We start from the raw sequence: 13,964 nt of genomic DNA, 5'->3' as shown, positions 1-13,964 counted from the left end.
ATTTAGATTTCATATATATATTTTTTATTTCATTTTTTTAGTTTTTTTTTAATTAGCCTTTTATCTTATTTTATTTAATATTATTTTATTTAATTTTATTTAATTTTATTTTATTATATTTTATTTTGTTTTATTTTATTCTTTTCTATTTTATTTAATTTTATTTTATTTTATGCAATATTATTTAGATTAAAGTAATTTTATTTTCTTTAATATTGTTCTATATTATTTTATTTTATTTATTTTATTTTTGTTTGTTTCATTATTTTATTTTATTTATTTTATTTTATTTATTTTTTATTTTATTTCAACTTAAATTATTTCATTTTAGTTTATTTTTTCACTTTGATTTATTTTATTTAATTGAATCGAGCTGAAGGCCTTAGTAATAACATTTTGTCATTATTATTGTTATGATATATTTTTTTACAAATCAATAGGCAGATGAACTAACAAAAAAACTGTTACTCAAATTTATTTTTTTTACTTTGTCTTATTTTGTTTTATTTTTTATTACCCGTTTTATTATATTTTATTCCACCTTATTTTATTTTATTTTTAGTTATTTAGTTTTATATAAAAAATTTAAAACAAATAAGTGAAATGTGTTATTTGTTTTCAATTTTTTTTTATTTTAACTTTTTAATTTTAATTTGTTTTCAATTTCATTTTATTTTATCCTTTCAGTTAAATTTTTTTACTATGTTTTATTTTATTTTATTTTATTTTTCATTTTAATAATTTGTTTTTAATATTTTTTAGTTTCACATTTTTTTTTTACCTTCCATTTTTTATTAACCTTGCTAATATTAAAGAATTAATGTAAATATTTAACATTAAAATTTCACTTTTTTCAGTTTTATTAAGTTAAGAATGCTTTTAGCTTAAATTTTTGTAAAATTTTTTTTAAATGTTCTTGATTTTTTTTGTACTTTTTTAAATTTAAAAAAATGTTTTACATTTTTTTCTTTCTTGTTGAGTTCATAAGTTTTCTTTAAGTTTTCAAGTTTCAATACTATTTAAATATTCCTTGGCTTAAATATTTTGTTTTTAAGATTTGAAAATCTACAGTGTTTTTTTGTTGTTTTTAACGTTTTTGGCTGGCTAATTTCTAAGTTTTGTTTTAAGTTCTTACCTGAAATCGCTATAAGCTCTTGTTTTTTACTTTTGCGTTTAGATTTTAACTTTACATTCTCATGTTTTAAATTTTTACTATAGAAATGTTTGAATTTATTTACTTTTTCATTGTTGTACGATGGAAAGCACGGAACTTTCATCAGTGTTTATTTTCAATAGATTTTTTTTTTAACTTGTAAAATGTTTCATTATTATTTTTTCCAGTAAAATCCTACATATTTATTGTTTTTTTTTTAATTTTCGCTTTATATTAGAACATATTTTGTTTTATTTTTTTATTTTATATTATATTTAATCTTAGTTTACTTTGTAATTTTAATTTTTATTATGAACTTCCACTTTCGTTCACAATTTTCAACTTTTCTAATTTTGACCTTCTTTTTTATATATAATTACTTCCTAATTTTAAACTTTTTTTATTATTACGTCGACTTTTTTCCTAATTTTGAATTTTTCAATTTCAGTATTAACTTGTTTTATATTTAATTATTTTTCACTTCCTAACTTACTTAAACTTTTACCCACTCAAAGCATTTTTTTTTTTTTCTAAATATAAAAGTTGTAATTTTCCTCATAGCAAACTTACCCGCCGACTCTCTTATATATTGTTTTATATAAGTATATAATAATATTATTTACATACATTGCGAACAATCCATCGATTTCGTTTTCACTTAATTATTTAAGGAACAACAACGTTGTGATATTTCGTTATTTGTTGCAATTTTCGTATTATTAATTATTGCTTCAATTGTTTTTTTTTTTTCTTTTTAAGTATACAACCGTTTGTTTTATATTCCTAGAATTGATTGTATTTTTCTTGGTTTTTATTAAAAATTTTAAAAAATAGTTCGTATTGTACTTCTTAGTTCGTAAGTTTGTATGTATCTTAGTATTTTACTTATATAGTTTTGGTAGTGATTTGCTGGCTTTTCTCTTAGTTTTGCTTAACTACCACTTAACTGTACTTGAAACTAATGTCAAATTAAACTACAATAATTTAAAGATAACTTAATCGACTAAGAGCTCTGCAGAAGAACTCATTTACTTCCTATTTATGTATTAAGTTGACTAGAGTTTACACTCATTGCTTTGGTGCTCCTTAGAAAGGATTGTATTACCTTTGACCTTAACTATTTATTTTAAAAGTTTTACTGCACTATTTCGCCTGATGTGTTTGTTTGAAATTTAAAAGTAACTATAACTATGCATTATAAAACTAAAATCTGAGATCTTAAGTAAAGCTGACTTTCAAAAAAAGCTCAGTGGACCTTTTTCTAAAAACTTAAAATGATTTTAAACTAAGTATATTGAAATTAAATTAGTGACTAGCTTAGAATTTTATTGACTAGAAATGTTCAATCCTGATTTTTAAAAAAAAAGCTCTTTCGAATTTTTTGCTTAAACAATGTACACTAACCTTAAACTATATTGAAAATAAATAAGTGACTAGGTTTGGGTTTTGTTCACTAGAAATATTTACTCCTTTTCATTTTTTACTTTTCTTCTCTTCAGGAGCTCGATTTCGCGATCTTTGAAAAGCTTTTCTACCAAAAAATTGAAGCTTCTTCAAGAAATTAGAACTAATATTAAACTAAAACTAATGACTAGCTTTGATATTGCATGACTAGAAATACTTGTCGAATGAAACGAATTTGTACAAATCTTCGTCAAAGCTTTCATATGGCCTGTAAGCAGTGTTTAGGTAATTATAATTACAAATTATCGAAAAAATGTTGTGCACAATTTTATAATTTAACTGTTAAGTGTTTCGGTTTTTAACTTCCTTATGAAAGCTTTGTTTAGATTACATTAAAAAGCTCTCATGAACTTGTTAAGGGAAATGAAGTTAAATAGAGTAAACCTTAAACTTAGTATGATTATCCTTTAATTTGAATGACTAGAAGTGCTCGTCAGAGGGAATCAACTTTTTTGAATCTTTGAAAAAGCGCTCATAAAGTTTTTTAAAACACTTTAAAAAGTTTACATTTTACTTTATGATGACTAATTTTAAATTTGTATGACTAGAAGTGGTCGTTTTGTTTGAACATTGCGCAGCAGTTGTTAAGAAACTAAGCTTTTGAGATCTCAAAATAAAGTGGTTAGTTTTAAATAAAGGCGCTTGAAACTTTTAAAATGAAAAAAAGCAATTCAATTTAATTTAAACTAATGATTTTGCGGAACCTTTTTGAATAGAAAGGCTTAGCTTTCAACCTCACAACTATTTATAGATTTTCTCTATATAAAAATCTATTTTTTGTTACTTTCCTGAAAAAGTTCTCTAAGATGAAGCTTTTCAAAAAATAAAACAAAATTACGCCAAATTAAAACTATACCTAATAAACCTAAAAATAATGACTAGAAAATGATTTTTGTTAAAAATACTACCTAGAGCTTTTTTGAAAAAGCTTTTGCAAAAATGTTAGCTACATAAAAATAAAATTCAAATTTATGACTACCTTCCAATTTCCCTGACTAGAAATGCTCGTCCCTTTTTTTATTTCGCTAAACCTACATATTTTAAATTTAAGAATTTCTAAACCTAACCATAATGAGTAAACCTAACCGAAGTAGTCTGTTAATTGAGAAAACATAAAATGGCGTTTGGTAAGCGCTTAATGCGCGCGAAAAAAACACAAACGCCATCCCAATGGTCTAAAAACTAATCTTTGGTATACCTAGCTGCAGAGCACAAAAAACGAACAAACAAACAAAAACGAAAAAAAGCATAAAATAAATCTAAATAGCAATGGAAACTTAAACAAAACTGTAGTCCAAATACAAAAACATCATAAAGCAACCCTTAAATTATCTGCAGTGAAAATATTTACAAACCGCCACCCATTCGTCATCAACCAACTCCAGCGCCCACTCAGCATGTAGTCGAGCTCGCAGCATTCACTCGCCGTCTTCACAAATTCGCACACTGCCTTGCCATTAATGCTGCTAGTTGTTGTATATAACCGCCATCACCCACCTTGCCCACGCTCACTTGTACTTACTGGAACACACATAGCTACACGCATTTGAAATATGACGCTGCTCACACACCCATCGAACGACCACAGGATCAAACACAATAGCTACTTCGTTTACTGCAATCAGTGCGCTAATGTTGTGTGCTGTATCACTGAAGCACAATTCCGCAAATTCGTCAAGGCTGCTGCTGCAATATTCTCTTCCTCAGTTAAGCCCGTTTCAACAATTTGTAAGCGCCCATAACCCATTGAAATGGCACTACTAGCGGTCGATCTACCATCATCCTCCTCCTCATCCACATATTCAATGTAGGCACCATGTGCTGTAGCATAGCTCCCGTGCTCATCTTCGTTACTGATGCCATTGTATGAATGCGAACTTGAAACGGATGAAGTTGAACCGGCATAAGATTGATAGGAATTGCCACTACCACCGATCACTAATGTGGACGCAGTCGACAGTCTACCGTCTGATATCAATACTTGTGTATCTTGCGCTCCAGCGATGCTGCCAGTGCTCGTGGTTGTACTCGTGCTTGTGTTACGCTTTTTATTGTGTATTTGTTGATGTTTGCGTAAATAGGCGAGTCGCTTGAAGCGTTTGCCGCAGATCTCGCAAGGATAAGGCAAATCGGTTGTGGTATCAGTTTGCTTTGGCTTAGCCGACGCTGTTTGACTGTTGGTAGTATTGCGATTCTCCTTGCGCGCACCAGCACCACCACCACCACTGCCATTAGCATCTGTCTTCTTCGGTTTATGCCAGCGCCGATGTGATGCCAAATTAGCAGGACAATTAAATTGTTTACCACACTCGGGGCAACGATACTCGAGCAGCACAATGCAGGCGCAACGATGACGTGCCAAACCGAAGGCATCATCGAATTTGATGCGGCACAACTTGCAAATATAATCGCCGATAACATTCTTGATAGCGGCTAGCTCAGCTTTGGTCTCCTCAGTGATCTCGACAATGTTGTATTTGGGATCGATGTCGCCATTGCTGTAATGCACATTACCATCTGTGATATCCTCGAGTGGACGTATAATCGTGCCCGACACAGGTGAGCTGGTCTCCTCATCGAACTTTAGCTTGCGCGTTGCCTTATTTTTCGTTAACTTTGTGGCAGGTGGTTGAGATTTGATAGTTTTAGGTGCAGTGTCGGCGCTTTTTATAGGTTTTGTGGGTGTGCAATCGCGTTTTGTTGTGGGATGTGTGACAGTTTTTGCCAGCTTGGTAGGGTTCTCGCGCGCTTGCATAGTTTTTGACACTTTTAATGGTTCTATGATTGTAAGCACTTCTTCCTGCACTGCAGCAGCTTCATCCAACATAACGGCATGTTTTCGTTTTGTGGGTGTAGGCGGTGGTGTTATAGGTTTGGAAATTTGTGTTATTGTAACGATAGCTTCATCTTCTACGTGTGTCGTCGGCGCAGTTTCTTGCACTACATATACGTCATGGTTAATAGGCACTAGCGTTACTTCACTGGAATCACTAAACACTTGTGTGGCCACTGGCACCTCTTCAACATTTGCGGGTTCTGTGTATACCTCTGTGAATGCAGTTGCCATAGGCACATCGCTTACGATCTCGTCAGCGTTATCAGCATGGGGCACAGGTGAATTTGGTTTCACTGAAAGATCTAATGGAGTTTCACTTTTTACTTTCAAATTTAGGTAACGACTGCGATATTTCGGCGGCAATGATGCTACAGTCGTAAGTAAGCCTAGACCGTGTGGTATCTGTCGGCTCGCCATTTGTACGATGCTGTGTTGCGCACCAGACGCGGTTTTTGTAGTGGTAATTGTGGTCATTGCACTTGTTGGTGTATCTTTTTTTGTTTGTTTTTGCACTTGAATGTCTTCTTAACTTAATTATGATTTATTTACTTCAACAACAACAATAAACCGATTTAGTATATATTAAGCTATGCAAACAATTAATTAAGAGTAGTAGGTATCCATGAGGTATGTAGCCGAAAAAACTAAATTAAACCGAACCAAAATTAACAAAATGTATATGTGTTGTTGTAGCTTTGCGCCTTTTGTTTCCTCCTGTCTGGGCGACGTCTATACTGCGAATGACTAACAACACATCCTGGCACGTCTATTTATTCGTCGTCAACGGCGCTGTCACCTAAACGCGACTGCGGCGTCTACATAGCAGTGTGCAGCACGCAGCCATCTACAGCCCTTCAAAGCCGTTTGTAACTCAAAAAGGATATCGCACCAAGTCACTGAAAGCGAAATTGAAATCGTACTCCAGAGCTCATTGTTGTTCGATGAATACTCATAGCTTATTGTTTGTTTTGTTGTCGCTTTGTTGTACTATGTGCTGTGTTAGTTGATTGGAAATTTCATCCCCCATATGTCGTTGTCCTTTTTAGCTCTTGTGCGCCGACATTGCCGGTGTTTGTGTAGCAACGGCGCGCAGCAGCGCTATGACGTCGCTTCGTAGGAAAGCCACCGGAATCTTTTGTTAGCAATCACAAATTATTAGTCACCCTTTTTTCCACTTTTCCAGTCACGTAAGAGTAAAATCAGCGCCAATATAAACAAAGTAGCGTTAACCTGAGCCGGTGCTCTGCTTGGTTATATGTCTGTAGACGCGTTGTAAGCGCCGGCGTCAGTGAAAGTCCTTTGCATTGTGTCCGCACTTGGCTTATTTTTGCTGTATTGCATTTTTGTTGTTTAGATTTGCTGCACGGCAAGTTTTCCTGGTGGGGTAGGCACAACACACAGACATAATTTGTAATGGCTTCCATTTTTAACCAGTTAAATGTGCCACATACGCGGTGCTGGCATTGCAACGTGGTGAGAAGCTGAGTGCTAGAAGCCGTTGTATGTTCGGCTTGTCTTTTAGGTAAACAAATTTAACGATATTATTTTGGTTTACTGAGGTGTTTCAAGAAGTTCTGAAGCTATTTCCGGGACAGAGAAACAGGAAAATCTTCGCACTATGTTTTTACTACTGTTGTTGTAACATTTAACGTGACCATCCTTGAACCATCTTTGAAAACATGGTCATTCAGCAGAATAAGACGATAGGGTACTACCGGATAGTGATCTGGTTGGACTGACGGCAATAATAATGGGAAAGGTGCCTCCGGTTGAGAAAATGGGAACTTCCCATTTAACTATAAAGGTTAGATATAGGCATTCGGAGCAGGTAAGAGTAACTTGTCCCGAGCTGCTTGTGGCTCATGTAAGGGAAATGAAAAGATAAAGTCAGAAACGGAGATTACGTTGGTTGCGAGGCTCCCATGTCCATCTTCTGTCTCATAAATTCACCAAATTTTAAAATCCAATGGAAGCTTAGCGGAACAGGGTACTCAAATCCGGGTATAACTCGAAAGATAGATGGCGACTGGTGACGCTGAGTACGACTCTCCATAATATGCATTATTATGACAAAAGGGCTGACAGCTGAGCCTTCACCTAAAGAATTATCTTCAGCTCCAACAGGAAGCAACTATGTATATAGAACACCCAGCCTAAACATATTTAATTAATTATGGGACGAAAGTTATCACCAGAAGCTCCACGAGTTCCAACATATGTATGGAATGTCCTCTTTATATGATCGGGTGACGCAATTTCATCCACTTTGCCTCTAAAAATCTGGGCGTTAATAGGATGGATGAGGTTATATTTTGTGATGTCAAATTTAGAGAGGTGGAGGAACTTTGGAGATTGGGCAGATATTCCTTTAAATGGGACCCATTATGATCGTGGCTTCGAGGATAGATTTTTGGTTGGGGGCATTTTAAAGGATCAGGTAAAGCCCATGGGTCAATGGGTGAGGATTTCGTTTAGTACAGAGGCTACGGAATCACTCCCAGTATCAGGATGTTCTATGGCATCGATCAGGTGGCTCTCGAAATCTACAATGTTTATGCCAGGAGGGATGATTTTTCTCCACCCATGGAGGCTTCGGGGTGCGACGGGTTCGAAATGGGATCACCATCTATGCGCATGGGAGCTGAGCCAAATTATTCAGAGAGTTTGAGCGCTGCCGGCATCTAGAGACGATTTTTTTCGCCAGTATTACGCTACTGTTTGATGGGCCAGAGAAGAATGATTATACATTTTGAGTACTTTGAGGCAGTCTCTATAAGTCGTTTATAACGGAAATTTAGGCTTCCCGACTACTTAAGCGTCTTTTAAATTGAGTTCGGCGTTTTCCAGAGTATCGTGGACGGGATGCTATCCAGTGATCCATGTACTATGGAATTTCACCTCAACTCGTACAGTCAGACTGCAACTTAAGTGCTTAGCTCCAAAACCATGCACTCTAAAGGGCCAGCGGGTGCCTGGACTCGATTACGATCTTATGGATCATTGCTGGCCGCTTTCAGTCTGCTTGGAGAAACGTATGCCTTTTATAGGCTAAGCTAGCGCCTGTCTGACACCACCTTTTGCAAGTATCGTGACCCTTTTGATCGATTGTTGGTATCAAGTGCTTAGCGAAACTACTAGATTTCACTTCGTCCCGTTTCGCAATGATGTTGCAGGGTTTAAGTGGCACGTCACAATGAGAAAATGGGAACCATCTCGTCAACGCAGCTGTGTTAATAACGACATGAAGGTGGATTCATCTAGCCACTTCATGCCTTCCAGCTCAGCGTTTGCAAAGGTTTATTCCCATCCAGTAGCATGCAATTCGTAACTTATAAATTCGTTTGACCATTGTTGTAGGAGCACCTTTGTTTTTTCCTCTCAGGTCGATCACGTCTGGTATACAAATATGTATATGGATCTTTGAACTAAGCAGCATGTTCTCCACACAAAACTTCTTTGCTTTGGTAAATAACCAAATAAGGTTCGATTTTATGGTTCCATAAAAAATACCTCCATAGAACATAGAACTAAAACTTTCGGTCGTCCTTTTACATGCTTATAAAGTCGTACATACTTACTTCCCTAAAAATATGAATGTACCTATTACAAGTATTTCGATTCCTTTTGTTATCCGGTTGCATTACCATTATTGCATTTACATTGTTTGCTTTTTTGTTTTCCGTCAGTGCATTCGTGGGTAGACACGTGCACGCGTAACAACCCAATGCCGGTAGCGTCGTCAACTTGCTTGTTTGCCACCCCATTTCGATGAGTTTTACGATTGTTTTTCCCACACAGACAACCATTCCATGGTGTTAAGCATACGAAAAATAAGAAGAAGCTTAGCGCTCGTCGTCGTCGTCGTAGTCTACCCTGCAATGCAACCAAAAGCGGCTTAAAGTTGTCTTCTAGTGTGTGTGTGCACGTTGAAAGAATTCCCTGCTGAATGTGTAACGGTACCGCCAGTGTGCACCGTATTTACGCGTATGTGGAAGCTTGTATGTGTGTGTGTGCGCGCACAATCAAGTGGGGGTTGCTAGGAAGCGTCTTCAACCACTGCCTACAACAACTGCCACCGTCATCAAGCCACCAACATACAGCTCGTCTTCTTCGTAAACAATTCAAGTGTTTGCTGTTGCGCTCTTCCCACCCTCTACCTCCCGCGTTTACTGTGTTTACAATTATATACTTGCTTGCGTACTTTGTGGCTGCTGCTCTGTCACTCACTTTTTAAGTCCCCCTTTTAGCTTTAATTGCGACGCAGATAATTCCAGCAAATTTCGAATACTTACCTACTCTACGTGGTCTCGATAAGCAAACAACAACGTACAACACAATAATTTTCCAACCCTATTTGCCTCTGAATGCCACCTCACCACCCGCTCTATTAGTAGCAAGCTCGTTGTATCTACACGCTGACTTTCATGTGCATGCAACATGCTGCCCTCATCCCATTTATGTGCCCACAACCATTCCATTTCACGTCTCATCCAGTATTCAGTCGCACACTTTGGTTGTCTTTAATGCGTTGTAATTTACTTAGAGTATCCTTTTGCTCTGAAGTTCGTATGAAATTCGCCCAAAGATATTCTTAGCATAAATTTGCTCTCCACATTCACTCACTTTGCTCACTCTCTGGTTGCTGGTATCTTTAATGTATGGTTACATACTCGTTAGCTAAGCGTTTGTAGCCCAAAATATGGCACTTCACTGCTAACCCCTAAGTGCATCCTTTTATGGTAATCTCGAGTAGCGCCTACCCCCTCGCTTGCCAACTTTTGCCCCTTTTGCTTCGCTGTGTTGCAATTGTCACCCACCGTTTGTCCTTCAACATGTGCGCCACTTGGCTTTCACCTATTCGCTTTGTAGATTTTCGCGCCTACAATGTCTTGTTCCAATGTCAGCAGTGGTTGGCGTTTTGAGCTTCACTTTTACGCGCGCGTGTGGTCTTTGAGCAGCAGCGGCAAAGGTAAAATAAAACAAAAAACAATTAACATTCGAAAATGTTTTTTGTTATGTTGCATTACGCATCGTTTATGTAGCATAATGCATTCTGATGCCTCAAAAATGCTTTTAATGTTTTCTTCCTTCTCACCAGCAGCGTAAATTGCTTTACGTTTACGCCCTCGCCTCCTTATCAGATATAAAATATCACATATATAGCGCACATGCATAAAGCCATGAGGCGTTAAACACACCCTTAGGTCGCAATTAAATCCTTCACTTGTATGCCCAAAATCATTTGAAAATGAAAGTCGCAAAATTATTTCGATTTTTTTCGTTTTGAAAATTTCACTTTTTTATTTTATTACGAGTATTTACATATTTGTATTAATTATATTTAATTTCAAAGACATGTTTGTATGGATGCATGTGTATGTCGTTAAGATAAAATATTTCCAGGTATGCGGCAGCGGTTATGAGTTGCAATTTTTGCCCTTGAGACGTTTATGAGTGCACTTATTCGATGAATTTAAGTCCTCACAGCAGTTGATTAAAAACTTGAAAGAGAGAAATAAAAAGTGATATAGACATACATATGTACATAGAAATGTATAAGTAATAATTAGCTTAAGCTTTCATATTTGTAATTATGAAATCTTTTAAATCTTAATCTAGAATTTAAGAAAATACTGGCACATCCGGCAGACCTGGTTCTGACTTAGCTTTTGTCTAGCTGCACAACTTTTAACAATTTTTTACCTCTTTTTCTCGTTCCCCCTCTCTCCCTCTTTTCTTTATCCTTTTATTCACTCCTCTCTCTTCGTCTCTCTCTACCTCTCCGCCTTTTCCATCAATTCTTTTCTCTCTAGTTCCCTCTCTTTCTGCCTACCTTGCTCCATCCATCCTTATATCTCTACCTCCGTCTAACTTCATCTCTGTCTCAGTATCTTTCTCCTTCCTTCCTGTTTTTATCTATATACCTGTTTATTCTTCTCCATCCATTATTCCCAGCCCCAGTCCCTCTCCCACTTACATTCCTACTCCAACCCTCCAATAGAATTGTATGTGTTTTTTAAAGCTGCTTCATAAAACAAAAAGAACAAAATTAAGGGGCGAACCACCTTTACCATTCTGGGGTATGAAACATAGATAAGATCCGATATACAGATCGCTCGAGCGATTTCGAAGGAGTTCAATCACTTACACTGTAACACGAAATTTTTATACTCAGTTGAGCAGAGCTCACAGAGTATATTTACTTTGATTGGATAACGGTTGGTTGTACATGTATAAAGGAATCGAGATAGATATAGACTTCCATATATAAAAATCATCAGTATCGAAAAAAAATTTGATTGAGCTATGTCCGTCCGTCCGTTAACACGATAACTTGAGTAAATTTTGAGGTATCTTGATGAAATTTGGTATGTAGGTTCCTGGGCACTCATCTCAGATCGCTATTTACAATTAACGATATCGGAATATAACCACGCCCACTTTTTCGATATTGAAAATTTCGAAAAATCGAAAAAGTGCGATAATTCATTACCAAAGACGGATAAAGCAAAGAATAGAAAATTAGTAAAATTTTGGACAATGGGCGTGGCACCGCCCATTTTTAAAAGAAGATAATTTAAAAGTTTTGCAAGCTGTAATTTGGCAGTCGTTGAAGATATCATGATGAAATTTGGCAGGAACGTTACTCCTATTACTATATGTATGCTTAATAAAAATTAGCAAAATCGGAGAACGACCAGGCCCACTTTAAAAAAAAAAAATTTTTTAAGTCAAATTTAAAAAAAAATTTAATATCTTTACAGTATATGAGTAAATTATGTCAACTTTCAACTCCAGTAATGATATGGTGCAACAAAATACAAAAATAAAATAAAATTTCAAAATAGGCGTGGCTCCGCCCTTTTTCATTTAATTTGTCTATGATACTTTTAATGCCATAAGTCGAACAAAAATTTACCAATCCTTGTGAAATTTGGTAGGAGCTTAGATTCTAGGACGGTAACTGTTTTCTGTGAAAAAGGGCGAAATCGGTTGAAGCCACGCCCAGTTTTTATACACAGTCAACCGTCTGTCCTTCCGCTCGGCCGTTAACACGATAACTTGAGCAGAAATCGATATATCTTTACTAAACTCAGTTCGCGTAATTATCTGAACTCATTTTGTATTGGTATAAAAAATGGCCGAAATCCGACTATGACCACGCCAACTTTTTCGATATCGAAAATTTCGAAAAATGAAAAAAATGCCATAATTCTATACCAAATACGAAAAAAGGGATGAAACATGGTAATTGCATTGGTTTATTGACGCAAAATATAACTTTAGAAAAAAACTTTGTAAAATGCGTGTGACACCTACCATATTAAGTAGAAGAAAATGAAAAACTTCTGCAGGGCGAAATCAAAAGCCCTTGGAATCTTGGCAGGAATACTGTCCGTGGTATTGCATATATAAATAAATTAACGGTACCCGACAGATGATGGTCTGGTCCACATTTTGGTCGATATCTCGAAAACGCCTTCACATATACAACTACCATCACTCCCTTTTAAAATATTCATTAACACCATTCATTTGATACCCATATAGTACAAACTGGAGTCACCCCTGGTCCACCTTTATGGCGATATCTCGAAAAGGCGTCCACCTATAGAACTGAGGCCCAATCCCTTTTAAAATACTCATTAACACATTTCATTTGATACCCATATCGTACAAACAAATTCTAGAGTCAGCCCTGGTCCACCTTTATGGCGATATCCTTAAATGGTGTCCACCTATAGAACTATGCCCCACTCCCTCTTAAAATACTCTTTACCTTCCATTTGATACACATGTCATACAAACACATTCCAGGGTTACCCTAGGTTCATTTTGGTAAATGGTGATTTTCCCTTATTTTGTCTCCATAGCTCTCAACTGAGTATGTAATGTTCGGTTACAACCGAACTTAGCCTTCCTTACTTGTTATATATAAGATTAACTGGCGTAGAATCGATAATAACTCTCATGACAAACACAATAACAACAACAAAGAGCCTCTATTCATTTAGCCCATCGCCATATTACATTGTTTGTTACAAAATATTTTATGATAAAAATTCAATTATTTCATAATAAGGTGGTTTACCGTTTTGACAAGTGAGCTCCACTCGACTCAAAATGTTAAACCTAACGATGTAGCTGAGTAGTGGGGACCGATATCTCACTCACTATGTGTACGTGGACACTAACGCTCTGTGTGTATGACTATTAACGGGATGGGAAGATGGGAAGAGCAAAGAGAGGCGCCTAGTAAAACGAAAGGCATATGAGACCGACCGGCTTGCGTTCGGGAAGTTTCAGATGATTACTACTACCTTAGATTGAACTGGTCAGCCAATAAAGATTTCATAAAAACTGAAAGTGGCCATAACTAGTTAGTAAAATAATAAAACGCTTTTCTCATCAGTTTACAAGGATGCGATCTGTTGGAATCATTGCTCTAAGGCGCGAGCGTGTACGTCCAACTTCCGTTGTGGAAAGCGCGATGGCAAATTGTCTGTATAC

The 13,964-nt window shown here is 36.0% G+C and overlaps 1 protein-coding gene across 1 annotated transcript; it reads right to left on the bottom strand.

Moving 5' to 3' along the window:
- Positions 1–3,461: 3,461 nt before the first annotated feature.
- Positions 3,462–5,927, bottom strand: nerfin-1 (nervous fingers 1). Its single transcript, XM_067786590.1, has one exon. The coding sequence runs from the start codon at positions 5,925–5,927 to the stop codon at positions 4,239–4,241; it is 1,689 nt and encodes a 562-aa protein (XP_067642691.1). The 3' UTR covers positions 3,462–4,238.
- Positions 5,928–13,964: the final 8,037 nt, after the last annotated feature.

This window comes from Eurosta solidaginis, chromosome 5 (assembly GCF_040869045.1).
Source record: "Eurosta solidaginis isolate ZX-2024a chromosome 5, ASM4086904v1, whole genome shotgun sequence".
NCBI lineage: Eukaryota > Metazoa > Arthropoda > Insecta > Diptera > Tephritidae > Eurosta > Eurosta solidaginis.
The sequence above is the reverse complement of the archived record's forward strand: the minus strand, read 5'-3'. Positions and strand labels throughout refer to the sequence as shown.

Coding starts and splice junctions, on each gene's coding strand:
- nerfin-1 (XM_067786590.1), bottom strand. CDS start 5,927: ATGACCACAATTACCACTACAAAAACCGCGTCTGGTGCGCAACACAGC.